The following is a 21,334-nucleotide window of genomic DNA, read 5'->3' as shown; positions in this document are numbered from 1 at the left end:
TAGGCGTTCATCTTCAGAATTCATTCGCGTCATAAGACAATCTTATGAATTTCATTGATTTTTCTTATGGCGCCATTTCATAAGAGAATCTTATGGCATACATAATAGTATTTTTCTGAGTGTACTTAAATTGCTTTATATTAAACACCACCTTTTTCGATTAAATTGGCTGAAGTATAGAAATATGAAAGTTTTCTTGAGTTTTCAAATTTTAAAACAAATTACTAAACAAACTAATTTTTTGTACAGATTACACAAAGGCTTTTTTACGCGGGTACACCGTTTCAATGTACGACTTGAAATATTTTTTCTCAAATAACGTGTTAATTCGCGAGAACCGTTAAAATAAAGGTGAATATGAGAAAAAACCGTGTAAACAGAAGTCATGTAACAAAAACTGATCAAAATCAATCTGCGTTAGTAAGAAAATGAATATGAATAATTTTGGCTGATGGTAAACGTGTAAGTTTGGCTTCACAATTAAGGTTGTTTTCTTAAATGTCCCGCTTTTTTCTGAAAGTATCTGGCAAGCCTAAATTAGTACAATAAACGGCTTCCAAAAAAAAAGTAGGGTCTAAAATAACACCAATCATCCTACTTTATAAGTTGTTTTTTTTTTAACAATTTTGATATAAATTTATCTAAATTAAGTTGAAATAGTGATTTTCATACAAAATTTTCAAAATTTACAAAATAGTCCAAAACACCAAATAATAGTTTTACCACCTCATTGTATAGAACTGCCCAATCTGAGGGTTTTTGGGGTCGAAGATGGGCCTCCTCTCCCTTAAACCCTCCGACTTAAGGGAGAGGGGCTTCCACATAAGATTTACATAAAATATGACACATTAACCCAAACCATTTTCAAGCATTTTCCATCATATTTGCTACACAAACAAAATTAAACCTTATTAGATGATTTACTATATTAGCAGAAAAGTTTTGATTTTTTCAGGTGAATTAATATAGTGAATAGCCCAAACTTTGTTGAAGAGGGAGGGGACCAATATAAGTTCAATCTTCAATAAATATCAAAATTGTTTTCAGGCTCAGTTTTCAGGATTTACGTACAGCTTTTCAGGGTTGCATTTCGTGACTGCCGTTACAACTGACCTCAATGCTACCTAGAGACTGGAAAGGTCAGTTTTGTTAGCGATAGGTTGAGTTCAGCTGTCATACGCTCTGGGTATGATGAGAGCGAACAGAAGGTATTTAGCACGTTCGTTGCCATCGCCACGCTCATTTTGGTAGTTTAACGCAGTGATGCCACATTTCTATCGGTATTTTGAAACCCAAAAAAATCTTTTATCGGTATGTAAATTCTAAAAATCGGTATGAAAATCGGTATTTGAGGTCGGTCTAAGAACTCTTATGAATGTTCATTTTTTGTTCAAAACTAGCTGACTAAATGGGTTTTAGCATATATTATTGCATTTTCTCCGTAACTTAGTTCTAGGTAACACTAGTTAACACAAAATGACGGTTTTGAAATTTTAACAAAACTTTATGTTTGTTATGACTTGTACATTTTTTTTTATTTTAAAACTATCTGCTTTTGCTGACGAAAGCAAAAATCACAAATAAAAATTCTGCAGAAAATCCGAAATAAGTGTTTCTTTCCAGTACTCATAACTGAATGGAAATTCATTTTAAAAGTTACCGTTTGATAAGAAAAATAGGGGCATGGCGAGCACCTTCAAGTTACACGTTGGTTAGGCATATAAAAAACTTGAGACTTTGATGTTTGGCTAAAGTGGGATGTAAATTTGATAAATTCGATAATGCAATTAATTTATTAAGCACTTACAAATCCCATGGCTTTTTGACGTTCGAGGTAAATATGGGCCCAAGTTGATGGTCTTCGTTTTATGTATGGATTTTCGCCAATCCACAGTGTTCAAAAATGCGAAAAACGTTGCTTATAATTTTTTCAGTTTACAAGTGAGATAAAATTTTTAACTTCTCTGTTATAGGTTTTAGCTCTTTTATGTCTTCGACAAACTTGTTAGAAATCAGATTTCCTACAACTTTGTGTCAGATGTCAAGTTTCTAAAATAATTATTCTCTGAGTTATCGGCTAAATAAGAAACTTAACCTATAAAAATCAGTTTATTAATAATACATTTTTTTAGTTAATTTTAAGCTTAATAATATGTTCCACGAAGTTATTTGGCTTATTGAAATACACCACTTTGTTGAACATTTCAAATTTGTAAAATATAATACTGCAGAGTTATGTAAAAAAGATAACCGAAAATAGTGCTTTCTCACGCCTTATTTTACAAACACCGGGGAACATCGGGCAGCCCGCTTTAGATGAAAAATGAAGTCAATGATTTCGTCTACAAGGTGCAGGTTCAACCGTCTGTATCCACTTATATCCAAGCGAGATACATCAATTTGACTTTTCCATGTTTGCATTAAAAAACGATTTCTATGAAACAATAGCGCATTCTACTACGTTTGTTTTCTTCTAGCTTTGTCTTGAGCGATGTCAGATGCAAAGGTTTGGAAGCGCAGAGCTTAGTTTTGTAGACTTAATTCATTTACTGATTGCACATACAATAGCCTGATGCTAATAATACAAATGCGGTTCCAAACCTTTGCTTCTGACATCGCGCAGGAAAAAGCTAGAAGAAAACACACGTAGTAGAATGCACTATAGTTTTATAGAAATCGTTTTTTTTTAATGCAAACATTGAAAAGTAAAATTGATATATCTAGCTTGGATACAAGTGGATACAGATGGTTGTACCTGCAGTGTTTGTAAAATAAGGCGTGAAAAAGCACTATTTTCGGTAATCTTTTTAACATAACTCTGCAGTATTACATTTTAAAAACTTGAAATGTTCAACAAAGTGGGGTATTTCAATAAGACAAATAACTTTGTGGAACATATTGTTTGGCATAAAATTAACTGAAAAAAGTTATTATTAATAAACTGATTTTTATAGGTGTAGTTTCTTATTTAGCCGATAACTCAGAGAATAATTATTTTAGAAACTTGACATTTGAGACAAAATTGTAGAAAATTTGATTTCTAACAAGTTTGTCGGAGACATCAAAGAGCTAAAACCTATAACAGAGAAGTTAGAAATTTTATCTCACTTGTAGAGGTATTTATCCGAAAAAAAAAATTTTTTCATTATAGGGCTGATTTTACTGACAAACTTCTTCGAAGACACCAATAAGCTAAAATGTAAACAAAAAACGTTATAAGCAACGATCACGTTTTTTGCATTTTTGACCACTGTGCAATTTGGCCAATTCTTCTTTTAGTATTAGATATGAGTTCTAGCGATTAGAAAAAGAAATGATTGCAGAAAGTTGAGAGAGTTGTTGCATCATTTTTTTATAGCCAATAAAAAAATAATTCTATTCTATGGAAAATCACGCATTCTTCATATGAAAATTTTATGCGAAAATAAATGAGGGATGTGCTCTAAAAGTGTTCTTCCGAAAAAGATTAAAAAACACATAACTAAAACCCATTTTGCCTGACGTGGTCTTTAATTCTGCGATCTCTGTAGTTAGGTACTTATGATATAATTTATTTGGCTAAAATATGATATTACATACCGTGTATCTGATTGCACTTCAAATCTTGACATACCCCATCTGGCGACGAGGATTATGATTATGTTCAAACGGTGTATGTATTTCCTTGAAAAGTTAGCATCTCACGAGACAAGAGCTTTAACCCATTCGAGACGGAGGCCTTTTCACTACATTCGAACTCATAGTACTTTACTCTTAGATAACTTTTATGTCGTTTGAATTTCATCAAAACCATTTCTCAATACATTTTGCTTAACATTTTTGGATTCCATTGGTATAAAAATATTATTTTTCCGAGCAATAGTAAACTCACAATGAATGATTGTTCTGACAAAGGCACAGAAATTCCATTGCACACACGGTGTGCAATCGGTCTCGAACGTGTTAATGCGATCGTCAATTGAGATTGACCTTAAGGAACTTCTATTGGCAATCGCAGAAGGTCAAATATCAGCCTTGAGCTTAGTCCATTGGCTTTGAGGTTGAGTACCATAATAGTCCATCACTAAACAGAACAAAGGAACAAAACCGCGCGAACAACTGAACGAATTATGAGAGTGAGCCGTGATCAAAGTTACGCCACGCCAGCTACTGAACTATGTCTTCTTTCTACGGGACCTTTACGAGGATAGCTTGAATGAAGTGGAAATGTTGAAGTAGAATGAATATTGAGTTAAAATCTTTAAAATCGGTATGAAATCGGTATGTTTTGCCATACCGATTCTGGTACCGGTATGAAATCGGTATGTTGTATATACCGATTCTGGGTCAAAATTTTGCTCAAAAATCGGTATAAATACCGGAAAATCGGTATGTGTGGCATCGCTGGTTTAACGGGCCCAAAGAAATTCTCGGAGCGAGAAAGAAAAGAGAGAGAACTCCAAGATTTGCAACGTGTGGCTAAACTGAGCGGCTAACGTGAAAAAGAGAGCATCACACGTTTTTTATGTGACGGGGCCTCCCAGCCCACAGGAAATACACCCCGCACCCGAAAATGGGTCCCATGGCGACGAACGTTTTAATAGGAATCCACCAGTGATGCCAACTGTTTTTCAGAAATGTCTGGAAGATTTAAAAAAAAATCTGAATTAGTCTGGATGGCGAACTTTATAGGTGATAGCCTAAGGTTGCCAGAATTTTTTCAGCACGTATTCGGGCCGGACAAACCGAGCAATCTTTTATAAAAAAAAAACCTGGCCAAATCATGGCATTTCATTTCTAAACCGAGACCTAAATTCCGGGCAATATCCGGGCAAATTTTGTCAAAAACACAGAAATTAATCCACAAAACAAAATAAAAGAGTTGAGAAAAATAATTTTTACATTACAATTCAGAAACCAATTTGAAATGGTATTTTAGTGTTCATAAAAACCTTTCATGATTTTTTTTTTTGCAAAATCTACTTGATTTTTTTTTTGCCTTGGTGGCTAAATAAAACAAAATTACAACACAATTTAATTTTTTTTATTATTATTTGCCAAATAAAGTGAAAAAATCCGGGCAAAATCCGGGCATTTTTCAATGAAATCTGGGCAACCGGGCCGGGCCGGACTGTTCTTAAATTTTGTATCAAATATCCGGGCAAACCCGGATAAAACCGGGCAATCTGGAAACCTTATGATAGCCTTTTTTTTTTTTTTGGTCGCCAGATCGCAATATTGCAGTCTAGGGAATAACACCTATTACTTCATAATAATCATACATTCTATACACTATCAATACCCGAGATTATTGTGGTGATGTCGGCGGTACTACGTTGCATGCGTTACTTCTTGTTTTACTATCATCTTTGTGGCATTCCTCACTCTTCAATTACTAGTTCGAATCATTTCCTGCCATTTTGATTTTTCATGTCGAAACTCAAAAGTCTGGAAATGTCTGGAAGAAATGACAAAAGCCTGGAAATCTTGAAACCTAAAAAAATGTCTGGCAAAAGTCCAAAAAGTCTGGAGGATTCCAGAAAAATCTGGAAGGTTGGCAACGCTGGATACCACAGTTCCTATAATGGTTCCAGACTCCTCTCCGTCTCTGGATTGGAGGAGGGGTCACAGAACAAAAAAAACATATTTTGATAACTCGAGAACTGATCAAACAAATGAAACATTCAAAATGGCAAATTGTGGAATGACGAATGTTTCTATGAATATTTGGAACTCCTCATTCCCTTAAGTGGGGAAATAAGAAGAGAGGAGGGGCCTTCATACAACTTTTTGACAACTCGAGAACGAATTTCGCAAATGGAAATAATTTGGCAAGGGCGGGTATTGGAAAACGATAAATGTTTCTATGTTTCTTTAAGATTCAACTCTTCTTCCAGTGAAAAGGTGGGAAGGGAGAGGGGTCACCGAAAAAAATGTTGGAATAACTCGAGAACTTATCGGAGAAATGGAACAATAGATTCCAGGGGATCGTATTTTTATACAAGAAATGCTTCTGTGATAATTTTTCCCTCCCTCCATTCAGGGGTGAGATAGCAACGAAAGATGGGTCCATCCTATTAATATTTATGATAACTCGAGAACTAATAGAGAAAATGGAATCAAATTGGGCATGGGAGCGTATTTGTAAAAAAGAAATGATTTTCTGATCGGTTGAGAACCCTCCCTTCTTCCAGTGAGGAGATTGGAAGGGCAGAGGGGGTCACTAATACAATTTACATAATAAATAAATAATAACTAAGTGGAAAAAACAATACACAAAAAACAATTCATAATCAGAGACAACATGAGTTGCCAAAATAAGTAGCTGGATTCAATACTCATTTCAAGCCGAATGTGCTATATTACGTTTTTTCGTTTCGAAAAATGTTTCTATTATAGTTCGAGACTCTGCCAACATCAGAAAAGGGGGAGGGGGGCTGAGTATTCATATAAAAAGAGAATAATCCGTATTCCATCGGATGAGGTTTGAAGATCAATGCGAACAGCTTCCATGACATTATTGGTTTTGTAATATGGTAGAATGGTGTATTTCAGTCCTCTTTTAACCAAAATTGCGACTCCTCCCCTCCTTCTTTAGAATTGATCCTGTCCAACCAAACATCACTGTAGTCCGAAAATGTTAGTGTTATGTCAGCTTCGAGATGCGTTTCAACAACTATCACAACATCGATGTTTTCATTTCTTAGCAGATCGGCCAGCTCATAGGTTTTTGCTTTGATAGAGCCAGAATTTTTATTTTAGCAGCCATAACTAACCACAAGAGGGCCCAGCAGCTTAATTTATTCAAACTTGGTACGACATTGTTTCATATTTTGACAGATTTCCTTAAAGGTTTCCATCATTTGTTCAGGGAGGAACAAATCTGAGTGTCCATCGATTTCAATTTGGAACTATGATGTCTGCTGTGGATGAAGGCTGGCAGGGGCTTTCCATTGGTTTACTTGTGTTGGGTTGGGTTTGAAAATGCGATAGGCTATCTGGGTTGGGGAGCGCTTGAAAATTTTCTTCGACGGGAAGAATTTTTTTCCTGGGTCCCGTTCCTTGCTGGTTGTTGAAGGAAGCTAGTCGGCTCGCGAAGGGTGCGTCGGCCGATTTTCGTTCATACTAATCGGCCTATTGTTGCAACGTCGCTTATGGAAGTTTTTGCTGGGCATCGGCCGATTTACAGGCCGATTTCGTAGGCCTATGAAATAGGGTGATGAGTAGCCTTATTGTGTAGGAACCGACTTAATCGCCTGATTAGTAGGGCGATAAAGTTGATGAGATATTCGACGTTCGACTATTTAATAGGGGTATCAAACGAGCTATTAAGTATTAACCATCCGACTAAATAGCAGAATTGATTGACCTCAAAAATCGATTGTTTTCCTACCGCCCTACCCAATCGTACTAAACAGTCGGATTGATTGACCGTAAAATAGAACCACCCGACCAAAAAGGTATTAGTCACATGATTTAGAAAAATAAACCTGCGAAGCCATATTTAATAGCAGTATGGACTGGACTGGAGCGAGTCCAGTGGAGATTTTTCTTATGAGAATTCCGAAATATTTGAACTTAGTCGATCTGGAAACGACCTGTCCTGCGAAGAAGCTTGCCATCCAAGCACTGCATCTAGAAACTGGACCACGGTGAGGGCTGCGAAATTCACAAACGATGCTTCCATCGGAGTCAGGAACACCTTCTATTACGGCTTCAAGCATATCCGGCAAACGTCCGGGAACTTGGTCAGGTTGAACGTCGTCATGACGGAACCGATAGAAACGCGCTCGTCACTCCAACGAACAACGGTGATGAGCACCGACGAGGCCTTCCGTACTGTTGTGGGCCAAGCTTTGTAAAAAACTAATTCAGTTATGACCATTCCATACTTAATAGGCTTAAAGTATGCCAACTAAATAGAGTCTTACGAAAACCTACTAAATTGACCGATCCTCCCAGATAACGTAGATCAACTTATTGTGCTACTAAATCATACGTAACTGTGTGAGCCTACAGCCGATTTAATATGGCACCTATTTCATATTCAAGCGTAGCCCGATTAATCAGTCATTGTTTCAGTAGGGTGATTCGTAGCCAGACTAAATCGGCACCCAACTAAATATGTGAACGGCGAAATTTTTCATCTGTCAAATTTCCCATCGGCCAATAGCGATCGATCGTTGATGATTGCTGATGACGTGCTACGGAATCTCTTAAGCATGCCATTGTTCAACCTGTTTTAAGTCTGGGAGCTCGAAAGGTGTCAACAGCTACCGCCCTTTTCCGGTCCTATCTGGTTTTAGTAAAGTTTTTGAAAAGCTCATCGCAACAAGGTTGACTGAATAGATAGTGAAAGCTTCCTGTATCAACACCAACATGGATTCCGAAAAGGTGAAACAGTGCATCACAATCTGGACAGGAAAAAGGAGATACAAGGCGCCTTGTTTCTAGATCTATCGAAAGCCTTCGATATTATGAATCACGATCTTCTGCTGCCAAAACTAGGAGCATATGGAATACGAGGCCTGACCAATATATTTATGCGTAGTTATCTTCAAAATCGTGAACAAGTTGTCAAGAATAATGATACTTTTAGCTCCCAACTGCCAATAACTGTAGGTGTCCTAAAGGAAGCAATCTAGGACCTCTGCTATTTCTAATATATGTCAATGATTTACCAAATCTTCTTGGTATTCCAAGGCTTTTTGCGGACGACACGGTTTTTGAATACTCGAATCATAATGTAGAAACTACAATTCGTGAAATGAAAAACGATCTAAATGTTATTGATGAATATCTTCAAAATTGTAATAGAAGAAGTTTCTAGTTTCAAATACTTTATCGAAAGCACCATATACAGAACCTTATAAAAAATGTGCTCCCATCTGTGGGATTATCCCTAAGTTTTCACATTTTATGCCTGAACATGTTCTGCAAAAGCTTTATTACAGTTTTGTACACAGTCGATTCATTTACGCCATCAGTGCCTGGGGACATACCAACATATCTAACCTGTCTACATTAAAAGTACAGCAAAACAGATGCATTTAAGCAATATATAAGCTACCATTTTTATACCCTAGCTTTGAACTGTACAAAGTGCCAAATCAAAACATATTACCGATAAACTGCCTGCGAGATCTAAAAACATTAGTGATAATGCATAGCATAATACGAAACAAAGATATCCACCACAACTTCAATATCGAACGTGTAGCACATAACCACAATACTCGATGTGTAGACAGGTTACTGATAGAAAATGCAACAACAAGAATCTGAGAAAGAAGGTTTACCACGACAGGTCCAACAATGTATAATCGCCTCAGTCGAGAAATACGAAACATCGGAAGTGTAACTTTATTTAAAATTCGTGTGAAACAAGATTTCAAAAACAATTTAGTGCGGTTAATGTAAGTAATGTTAGCCATGTAAAATTGAAATTTCTCCTATAGTAACTATAATCGAAACCTTTTAGAGAAATGAAAATTCATTGAGGTTTATTTTTTCTTTTATTTCTGTAATGCACTAAATTCTAAGTTGAATTTGTGAAAAAAATGATACAGAATTAAAAAAAAAATTGATTTCATTTGTTGGCATAAGATGTTTGTTGTTGTGTATTCTTGTTTCAACATCTTCTGTCTTTCTCTCTTCTATCCTCCGCAGCGCCATAAGTTTTATACCCTCGTTTTTGTTCGAGCAGTTCCGGCGGTATTCGAACTGCTTCTTTCTGTTCATCGCGCTGCTGCAGCAGATCCCGGACGTTTCGCCGACCGGTCGTTTCACCACCCTGGTCCCGCTGATCTTCATCCTTTCGGTCAGCGCCATCAAGGAAATCGTCGAGGACTTCAAGCGGCACCGGGCCGACGATGAAATCAACCACCGGGAGATCGAATCGCTGCAGGGCGGCCAATGGCGCTGGATCAAGTGGAAGGAGCTGGCGGTCGGGGACATCGTCAAGGTCCAGAACAACACCTTCTTCCCGGCCGATCTGGTGCAGCTCTCCTCGAGTGAACCCCAGGGCATTTCCTTCATCGAAACGTCCAACCTCGATGGGGAGACGAATCTGAAGATCCGGCAGGGCGTCCCGGCCACCGCCAAAATTCTCGAAACCAAAGATTTTATCCAGTTTTCCGGTACGCTCGAGAGCGAACCGCCCAACCGGCATTTATACGAGTTCAATGGGGTGCTGAAGGAGACGGGGAAGGCGTGAGTATTTTTATTTGATTTTAAAAGAAAAGGGAGAAATTTTAAACATTGTCTTTTTTTTCAGAGCGGTTGCCCTCGGACCCGATCAACTTCTGTTGCGAGGCGCTATGCTTCGGAACACCTCCTGGGTATTCGGCATCGTCATCTACACCGGACACGATACGAAACTTTTGCGAAACTCTACCTCAGCGCCGCTCAAGGTGTGTGTTACGCTTGTATTTGACACGTGCTGGTGATTGTGGTTCAACAACCTTAACACACTAGAACCGGTGACATATTTTTAAAGGAGGATTTATTTTTACAAACTTAATTGTGCCTTATTATCGACGCCCACTAAAACGGCTCAAAAACATTTTTTTCCACAACCAATGTGTAAAGTAAAAATATCCCCTCAACCGTCTGCCGCTCTCTGGAGCCACCAGTAAAAGCTGTCATTTTTCCCACGACTATATGTGCTGTACTAATGATATACTTTTCGTCTCCCCCGTTTCGTTCTCGTTTCAGCGCTCAACCGTTGACAGACTGACCAATACGCAAATATTAATGTTATTTTTCATTCTCATCTTTCTTTGTATCGTGAGTTGCATTTTCAACCAAATTTGGACGAAAGATCATTACAAAACCGATTGGTACTTAGGCATAAGCGGTGAGTTTGTTTTTTTTTTTTGTTTATTCAAAAAAAATTTTTTTTTTCATTCACATATATTTTTTCAAACACTAATCTGAAACCTGAATATGAAACCTCAATCAAAACAAAATTCGAATATGAATCCTGAAACAATTTTGTCCTTAGACGCAATCGGTGAGTATAATTTGAATTGGAATTCACATCTAAGATAAAATCGTCTAATAATTAAAATTTGACTGCTTCAGAATAAGATAACCAGATCGGATTTGAAATTTTCAAATGATCAAACGATAATCTCGGGCAATTTTATCTGAAATTTTGGGTTTAACAAAAACAAAAAAGAATAATATACACTGTATCAAATGTTTACTCCAAATTCAATCCCGTTTGATGGTTAGAATACTCTTATTCAAATCAGTCTGTTCTTATGTTCAATTTCTAGAAATTTTTAGTAAATTCAAGATGTGAAGTGGAACTCTTATCAAGGACATCTTAAAATACAAAAGCTGCTGAACAAAACTTCAAGAATCAAGAATCGGTGCCATCAAGAACCTTCAACTTAATTTTTTTTGCATTGCTCATTTACTGATTTCTGAATTTTTGCCAATCACATACTAACGACACACTTTTTCTCCTCTCTTTTTATATCTCTTCTCTTCCGCAGATTTGTTAAGTAAAAATTTCGCCTACAACCTGCTGACGTTTATTATTCTGTACAATAATTTAATTCCAATATCGCTACAAGTTACGTTAGAGTTAGTCAGATTTCTTCAGGTGAGTATTGATTCTAATATTTTCAAAACTAGGTTAAGTATAAGAGAAACAAATAACAAAAAAATGCAAAAATTAAAACCAGAAAACCAGATTACAAAAATTACAAAAATGACAAAAATGACAAAAATGACAAAAATGACAAAAATGACAAAAATGACAAAAATGACATAAATGACATAAATGACAAAATTGAAAAACTACGAAAATGACAAAAATGACAAAAATGTCAAAAATGTCAAAAATGTCAAAAACGTCAAAAAGACAAAAATAAAGACAAAAATGACAAAAATGACAAAAATGACAAAAAGGACAAAAATGACAAAAATGACAAAAATGACAAAAATGAGAAAAATGTCAAAAATAACAAAAATGACAAAAATGACAAAAATGACAAAAATGACAAAAATGACAAAAATGACAAAAATAACAAAAATGACAAAAATGACAAAAATGACAAAAATGACAAAAATGACAAAAATTACAAAAATTACAAAAACTACAAAAATTACAAAAATTACAAAAATTACAAAAATTACAAAAATTACAGAAATTACAAAAATTACAAAAATTACAAAAATTACAAAAATTACAAAAATTACAAAAATTACAAAAATTACAAAAATTACAAAAATTACAAAAATTACAAAAATTACAAAAATTACAAAAATTACAAAAATTACAAAAATTACAAAAATTACAAAAATGACAAAACTGACAAAATCGACAAAAATGACAAAAATGACAAAAATGACAAAAATGACAAAAATGACAAAAATGACAAAAATGACAAAAATGACAAAAATGACAAAAATGACAAAAATGACAAAAATGACAAAAATGACAAAAATGACAAAAATGACAAAAATGACAAAAATGACAAAAATGACAAAAATGACAAAAATGACAAAAATGACAAAAATGACAAAAATGACAAAAATGACAAAAATGACAAAAATGACAAAAATGACAAAAATGACAAAAATGACAAAAATGACAAAAATGACAAAAATGACAAAAATGACAAAAATGACAAAAATGACAAAAATGACAAAAATGACAAAAATGACAAAAATGACAAAAATGACAAAAATGACAAAAATGACAAAAATGACAAAAATGACAAAAATGACAAAAATGACAAATATGACAAAAATGACAAAAATGACAAAAATGACAATAGTGACAAAAATGACAAAAATAACAAAAATGACATCAATGCCAAAAATGACAAAAATGGCAAAATCGCTAACATGACAAAAATGAAAAAAATTCAAAAAAAATACAAAAATGACAAAAATTACAAAAATGACAAAAATGATAAAAATAAAAAAAAATAACAAAAATGACAAAAAAAAAACTATAATATAAAAATGACAATAATTACTAAAATTACAAAATGACAAAAATAACAAAAATTGCAAAAATAACCAAAAACACAAAAATGACAAAAATGACAAAATTGACAAAATTGACAAAATTGACAAAATTGACAAAAATGACAAAACTGACAAAAATTACAAAAATTACAAAAATGACATAAAGGACAAAAGTGACAAAAATGACAAAAATGACGAAAATGACAGAAATGACAAAAATGACAAAATGACAAAAATGACAAAAATGACGAAAATGACAAAAATGACAACAATGACAACAAGGACAAAAATGGCAAAAATCGCTTAAATGACAGAAATAAAAAAATGACAAAAATAAAAAAAATGACCAAAATGACCAAAATGACCAAAATGACCAAAATGACAAAAATGACAAAAGTGACAAAAATGACAGAAATGACGAAAATTACAAAAATTACAAAAATGACCAAAATGACAAAAATGACAAAAGTGACAAAAATGACAGAAATGACGAAAATTACAAAAATTACAAAAATTACAAAAATGACAAAAATGACAAAAATGACAAAAATGACAAAAATGACAAAAATGACAAAAATGACAAAAATGACAAAAATGACAAAAATGACAAAAATGACAAAAATGACAAAAATGACAAAAATGACAAAAATGACAAAAATGACAAAAATGACAAAAATGACAAAACTGACAAAAATGACAAAAATGACAACAATGTCCAAAATGACAAAAATGACAAAAATGACAAAAATGACAAAAATGACAAAAATGACAAAAATGACAAAAATGACAAAAATGACAAAAATGACAAAAATGACAAAAATGACAAAAATGACAAAAATGACAAAAATGACAAAAATGACAAAAATGACAAAAATGACAAAAATGACAAAAATGACAAAAATGACAAAAATGACAAAAATGACAAAAATGACAAAAATGACAAAAATGACAAAAATGACAAAAATGACAAAAATGACAAAAATGACAAAAATGACAAAAATGACAAAAATGACAAAAATGACAAAAATGACAAAAATGACAAAAATGACAAAAATGACAAAAATGACAAAAATGACAAAAATGACAAAAATGACAAAAATGACAAAAATGACAAAAATGACAAAAATGACCAAAATGACAAAAATGACAAAAATGACAAAAATGACAAAAATGACAAAAATGACAAAAATGACAAAAATGACAAAAATGACAAAAATGACAAAAATGACAAAAATGACAAAAATGACAAAAATGACAAAAATGACAAAAATGACAAAAATGACAAAAATGACAAAAATGACAAAAATGACTGAAATGACTAAAATGACAAAAAAGACAAAAATGACAAAAATGACAAAAATGTCAAAAATGACAAAAATGTCAAAAATGACAAAAATGACAAAAATGACAAAAATGACAAAAATGACAAAAATGACATAAATGACAAAAATGACATAAATGACAAAAATGACATAAATGACAAAAATGACAAAAATGACAAAAATGACAAAAATGACAAAAATGACAAAAATGACAAAAATGACAAAAATGACAAAAATGACAAAAATGACAAAAATGACAAAAATGACAAAAATGACAAAAATGACAAAAATGACAAAAATGACAAAAATGACAAAAATGACAAAAATGACAAAAATGACAAAAATGACAAAAATGACAAAAATGACAAAAATGACAAAAATGACAAAAATGACAAAAATGACAAAAATGACAAAAATGACAAAAATGACAAAAATGACCAAAATGACAAAAATGACAAAAATGACAAAAATGACAAAAATGACAAAAATGACAAAAATGACAAAAATGACAAAAATGACAAAAATGACAAAAATGACAAAAATGACAAAAATGACAAAAACGACAAAAATGACAAAAATGACAAAAATGACAAAAATGACAAAAATGACAAAAATGACAAAAATGACAAAAATGACAAAAATGACAAAAATGACAAAAATGACAAAAATGACAAAAATGACAAAAATGACAAAAATGACAAAAATGACAAAAATGACAAAAATGACAAAAATGACAAAAATGACAAAAATGACAAAAATGACAAAAATGACAAAAATGACAAAAATGACAAAAATGACAAAAATGACAAAAATGACAAAAATGACAAAAATGACAAAAATGACAAAAATGACAAAATTGACAAAAATGACAAAAATGACAAAAATGACAAAAATGACAAAAATGACAAAAATGACAAAAATGACAAAAATGACAAAAATGACAAAAATGACAAAAATGACAAAAATGACAAAAATGACAAAAATGACAAAAATGACAAAAATGACAAAAATGACAAAAATGACGAAAATGACAAAAATGACAAAAATGACAAAAATGACAAAAATGACAAAAATGACAAAAATGACAAAAATGACAAAAATGACAAAAATGACAAAAATGACAAAAATGACAAAAATGACAAAAATGACAAAAATGACAAAAATGACAAAAATGACAAAAATGACAAAAATGACAAAAATGACAAAAATGACAAAAATGACAAAAATGACAAAAATGACAAAAATGACAAAAATGACAAAAATGACAAAAATGACAAAAATGACAAAAATGACAAAAATGACAAAAATGACAAAAATGACAAAAATGACAAAAATGACAAAAATGACAAAAAAGACAAAAATTACAAAAATGACAAAAATGACAAAAATGACAAAAATGACAAAAATGACAAAAATGACAAAAATTACAAAAATGACAAAAATGACAAAAATGACAAAAATGACAAAAATGACAAAAATGACAAAAATGACAAAAATGACAGAAATGACAAAAATGACTAAAATGACTAAAATGACTAAAATGACAAAAATGACAAAAATGACAAAAATGACAAAAATGACAAAAATGACAAAAATGACAAAAATGACAAAAATGACAAAAATGACAAAAATGACAAAAATGACTAAAATGACTAAAATGACTAAAATGACTAAAATGACTAAAATGACTAAAATGACTAAAATGACTAAAATGACTAAAATGACAAAAATGACGAAAATGACAAAAATGACAAAAATGACAAAAATGACAAAAATGACAAAAATGACAAAAATTACAAAAATTACAAAAATTACTAAAATGACAAAAATGACAAAAATGACAGAAATGATAAAAATGACAAAAGTGACAAAAATGACAAAAATGAAAAAATTTCAAAAATGACAAAAATGACAAAAATGACAAAAATTACAAAAATTACAAAAATGACCAAAATGATAAAATACAAAAATGAAAAAAAGGATAAAAATAATAAAAATATAAATTTTTATGTTTCATCTTTGAGGCAAATAAAAAATAAGAATATTGTTATTTACAAAATCAAAGAATTTTAACTGAGAAACAAGTGAACAATATTATAACTTAAAATGAGAAATAGGGCAAATTTAATAAAAATATTTGAAAATTTAGAAAATCTCCGACTGTATCTTTTTTCTTACTGGACCCTTCCATTCGTTCAATGTTTCCAGGCAATCTTCATCAACATGGACATCGACATGTACCACGAGGAGTCCGATACCCCAGCGATGGCCCGGACCTCGAACCTGAACGAGGAACTCGGCATGGTGAAGTACATCTTCTCGGACAAAACCGGAACTCTGACGCGGAACGTGATGGAATTCAAGAAGTGCACCGTGGCCCGGACAATCTACACCCCGGAGGACAATCCGGCCCAATCGCAGCTGGTCCAGGTGAGGGGAGAGAGTGAGAGAGGAGTTTTAAATTCTTCATTTGCGAGGTTCGATATGTGAAGTGGTTGTGTGTGTTATTGAAAGCTTAATTGAAATTCTTAGTTCGAATCAGATCCTATGGGTCTGAGTCTGAGCACTGAACATGATGGGCATGAAATGAGCCATTCAGGTCGCTCCGTCCGTCCCATTATCAATGCATGAGCGAGCGGGTGAATAATTAATTTTCAATCGGAAGCCATCATCGGCTGCTTGGCTAGCCTGTTCGTTCAGAGAGCTTCAGAATTGTGTGGTCGACATGCCAGTGAAAATAAATAAACAACCAATCGAAAGCCGGGCAAAAACTGATAGATTCCTTACTGAGTGGGAGAGAGCTATCATAAATAGGTATTAGCTTTCGTTCGATGTTTGTTTGCTTTTTTTTCTTTTCTTTCTTTCCTTTTTATTGAGATAGTTCAAGTTCAACGTCACTGCTGAAATTGATACTTATATCGCTATGCGTGGGAAAGCTCGTTAAATTTTTCAAGGAAATCATACCTTGAAATTTCTTGTGAATATTAAAAACTTGTTCTTCGATTCAAACAAAAAACTTGAGCTCCTTTATAAGCTTCTAAGTACCTACAGTACAGCAAAGTCACTTTCTTCAAAAAAAGCATGACTTATAAATTATTTTTTCCGACCTGAGCATAGGTCAAGTTTGAAGAATCTATCATTTTTGTTCGGGAATTTTCCCGTATGTTTGAATAACGTGCCGCTACTAAGCCTACATTTTCCAAATCGGGAAGTGAATTCCAATAGATAACACCTCTAACAAAAATCGAAATGCTGTAAAGTTCTGTTCTGTGGCGAGGTATGATAAATTTTACTGCTCTTGCACTTCTAACTTGTGATAAATTCGTAAAAAGGTGCGTGGGTCGCTTGCTAAATATGAATAAGATCAAAAATAAAATTGCAGCATCTAATTTCCGGGAAATTTTCAAATCAATATGCGAACCGTGTCCCATACGGTCTAAATTAAAAGTGAATCTAACGCAAGAGTTAAGAGCTAAGCGAATTTTGGTAAGAACTGCTTGGGAGACAGTAAAAAATCACAGCCTTCAAATAGGGGAAAAATCAAACCCTCGAAAAGCTCGATTTTCGATTCAGTGTTCATAAGAACTTTCTGCAGTCGAAGAGTTCTCAAAGAGTTATATATTTTTCCTCGCTGTTGAAGTATAAATGTTAAGGAAAAAAAAATTACGTAGAAATATCGTTATTTTTTTACTAGATGACGGGTTTCGCTTTTCAATTTGGCAAAAAATGGATTTTTTCGATGATTCTTATTTTAAGATGGTATTGTTATTATCTCATGCTAGATGTTTTTTATTAGTATTTAAAAAAACAAATAGGTTTATTATTATCAAACTATGAAGTTTGTTAGATCATTTATCAAATCCGGATCTTAGGTCAAAGGATATTATACCGAGCTTTTATCCAGCAATGACATGACAAAAATCTCTTTTCAAATGTTTATAATTAATGAATTGATTTAAAAAATCTTTAAAAATCGTTTCCGAAGTGCCATTGCTTCAAAAAAACAAAAGGCCAACAAATAATATCCATGTACTCTGATAATAGACTTGGATTTATGCCTAAGAGACTTGTTACATATCTTTAAGTTTCCGAAAAACATGAAAGAAGTGTAGGCAGGTGGTGCGAATTTTGAATTAATTTCTCAAATGAGCGCAAATCAATTTTTTTTAAGCGTACGTAAACTAAACAAAAAAGTGATGAAAATATATTCGGACGGCATCCCTGATCAGCATTTTGACAACTTCAGATTAGCATTTTGATAGGGCACAAATTGATTTTTTTTACAGATGTGTGCAACAGAATTGCGATATATTTCTTATGGTTTCCCCATCATTTATTTGTGCACGTGAACTTAAAACAAAAATTTAAACAAATGAAAAATCGAAGCTGAAAAAGTTTCACAGAAACGACTATAGAGGAGAAAACTAAATTTCAGCACATTTACTTTAAATTAACACGAAAATTAAGTGCACATTAAAAGCATCATGTGATTTGTTATTAGCAAGAAGGAAAAATTCTGTTCCCGCCATGGAATATGACGATATTAAATAAAAATTCATCTCAGGTTCCGAATGGCATGTGTGTTGGTTTTGAAATGAAATATTTTTATTATTCCTTAAATTTCTACTATTACAAAACAAATGATAATCCAAAACACAAAAATCTATTTACATACATACATACATACAGTGTTGTTCAAAATTGTATAAAAATTGGAAGCAGGCGCACTGTCACTTCGGCTTTGAACTTCCATAAATTGTTACTGGTTGTAGAATGTTAAATATGTATTTCCTATGGAAACTTTCGTCCAAAATTCTATAGAAATCGTATTTTTAGGTTCATGCCTGGAATATTGTACCTGGCGTAACTTTTGATCCCATCGATAGAACTTCAGACATGCTAACTTAATATTTCAACAATCACCCTGAAAAATTTCAATAAAAAGCGTAACGTAGTTTTTGACATATTGCAGTTGAAATGGTAAAAGTCCAAATCGTTGGATTTGCACTGGTAATAACTTATATTTAATTTAAAAAAGTACTCATTTTACTTGTGCCTTTTCGATATGCTACGCCACACTTTTTGCGATTGTCAATTGAAAAATCAGGACACCTGGCATCTCTGATCAAAGCTCCGAAAAAATTCACAGTGTAATACTTCCATTTCTGTCGCCAGATAGCGCTATTCGTGTCTCCCGTTTTCTCGTTAAGTGGTGTATATCTGTTCAAGTATAACTGGTTCAATACTTCAAATTCTTGAACTTCTTGAAAAAAAAAATGAATTCTGCCTTGACAAGAAATGGTTTTGAGTTAGAATATTGTTTCGGTTAAAAATTTTTGAGAAAGCTATTTGAAGAATGAGCGTTAGATTTTGTTATTCACGTATTTTTTAATCTTTTCCATAATGTCCAGTGTCCCCGAACCGCTTCTCCTATCGATTCCCTTCATGAAGAGGCCAAGAGCTTTCTATTGATATGTCGCAAGTCTCGATCCGATAACTTTGACATATTTCGTTCCGAAACAGGCCAGATTGGCCATGGCCACGACCCAGTGTCCCCGAATCGCTTCTTCTAGCAATTTCGTTTATGAAGAGACCAAGAGCTTTCTTCTTCTTATCTCACAAGCTATGATCCAATACCTTTTAGTCGGAACCGCTTATCCTTATATTTTTCAATAGCAACAAACGAATGTTCTGAAAAGATATTATCGGAATCCTTCAGCAGAGAAATTTGTCTCTATCGTTGTACGACAACGGCAAAGATTTTTTTTTTTTTGTAATGAAAAGTTCAAGTTGCGACAATGTCGTTATCATTCGATAGTAGGCGATTTTTGATTCACTGTAAGAGGAATGTTATCTAAGCTTTTAGTTGGTTAGGTTGTCTCTAGACCGATTGAACATTTTTGGAAGGAAGCAAGGAAACTGCTAAACTATTCCAACTCTTTCGTTACCTATATGCATTGTCATTTACAATCAATACAAGAATATATTAAATGGCGCGTACAGCCAAGTCCTTTCAAATAGATGTCCGTGCTAGTGAAAAACAAAATGCTAAAAGCTCTTTTGAAAGTTCAGATTCACACCTCCCTTTTAGCCTCAACTCAACTCAACTGTTTTTAAAGAAAATATGTGAAATTGCGTCCAGTTCAAGAAAACCAAATTTGTAGAACAAACTATGCATGTGCATAAAAATTGGATTTTCCAAATTAACGAGAATAAGATTGCCAAAAATTTTTCAGCACGTAATAACCTGGCAAAATCCGAGCATTTGATTTCAAAATTGTCGACTAAAAGTCTGGGCATACCCAGGAACTACTCAACACCAATCAACTTCAATCTGAATTGCCATTTCGGCAAATTTTGTAGAAACTAAGTAAAATTTTAAATCGGAGAATATGAAACTCAAAGCTCAAAGCTAGAGCGCTTTGGGTAGTAGAAACGAATAGATGTTGAAAGAAAAATTAGAAATCAACACAAATCAACAAAAAAACATCGAAAAAAAAGTTCATTAAAACTAATCAGCAGTTTTAAAATCGTATTTTCGGCTTTCAAAAAAGCTTTCATATTTTTATGAAACTAAAAAACTAAAAAAAAAATTAAAACACAATTTGTTTATTTTTTCGTTTGTTTTGGCAAATAAAGTGAATAAATCCAGGTTAAATCCGGGGTTTTTATCCATTTTATCCGGGCAACCGAGCCGAACCGGTATTATTTGGTATTATTTATCCTGGTAAACCCGGATAAAACCAACTAATCTGGCAACCTTAAGCTAGAACAAATTATGTCAAACTTCCATACAAGCTCGAAGTTCATCGAGCAACTCCTTTGACCAAACGAGCTGCTGCAACTTGAGCTTTCAATAGCAATGCAAAGATAAAATATGACGTCTGTTTTAAATTTGAAATAAGGACTTTTTTTTTGTGGGGAGGGATCTCGAGTTGCCTTAGAAACATTTTTCGTAACTCATTAGATAGTGTTCCACGTTCGACTATTTGTTTGATAAGTTTACAAGTTATGCTAAACAAGCTGTTCCCCTTCCTCTTCCT

General features: G+C 33.1%; 1 protein-coding gene across 17 annotated transcripts in view; it reads left to right on the top strand.

Annotated features, from left to right (window-relative positions):
- The window catches only part of LOC129748323 (probable phospholipid-transporting ATPase IA), a 329,089-nt gene that overhangs the window by 230,191 nt on the left and 77,564 nt on the right, over positions 1–21,334 (top strand). For all 17 annotated transcript variants that reach the window (XR_008737709.1, XR_008737710.1, XM_055742873.1 and 14 more), the window contains 5 exons: positions 9,649–10,191; positions 10,256–10,391; positions 10,696–10,837; positions 11,484–11,593; positions 16,500–16,721. Coding sequence is in view for 15 of the 17 variants with exons in the window: in XM_055742873.1 (XP_055598848.1) it covers positions 9,649–10,191; positions 10,256–10,391; positions 10,696–10,837; positions 11,484–11,593; positions 16,500–16,721 (1,153 nt within the window). In the remaining 2 variants the exon portion in view is untranslated. The remainder of the gene's footprint in view (positions 1–9,648; positions 10,192–10,255; positions 10,392–10,695; positions 10,838–11,483; positions 11,594–16,499; positions 16,722–21,334) is intronic.

This window comes from Uranotaenia lowii, chromosome 2 (genome assembly GCF_029784155.1).
Source record: "Uranotaenia lowii strain MFRU-FL chromosome 2, ASM2978415v1, whole genome shotgun sequence".
NCBI lineage: Eukaryota > Metazoa > Arthropoda > Insecta > Diptera > Culicidae > Uranotaenia > Uranotaenia lowii.
Note: the sequence above shows the minus strand (reverse complement) of the source record. Positions and strands in the feature narration are given on the sequence as shown.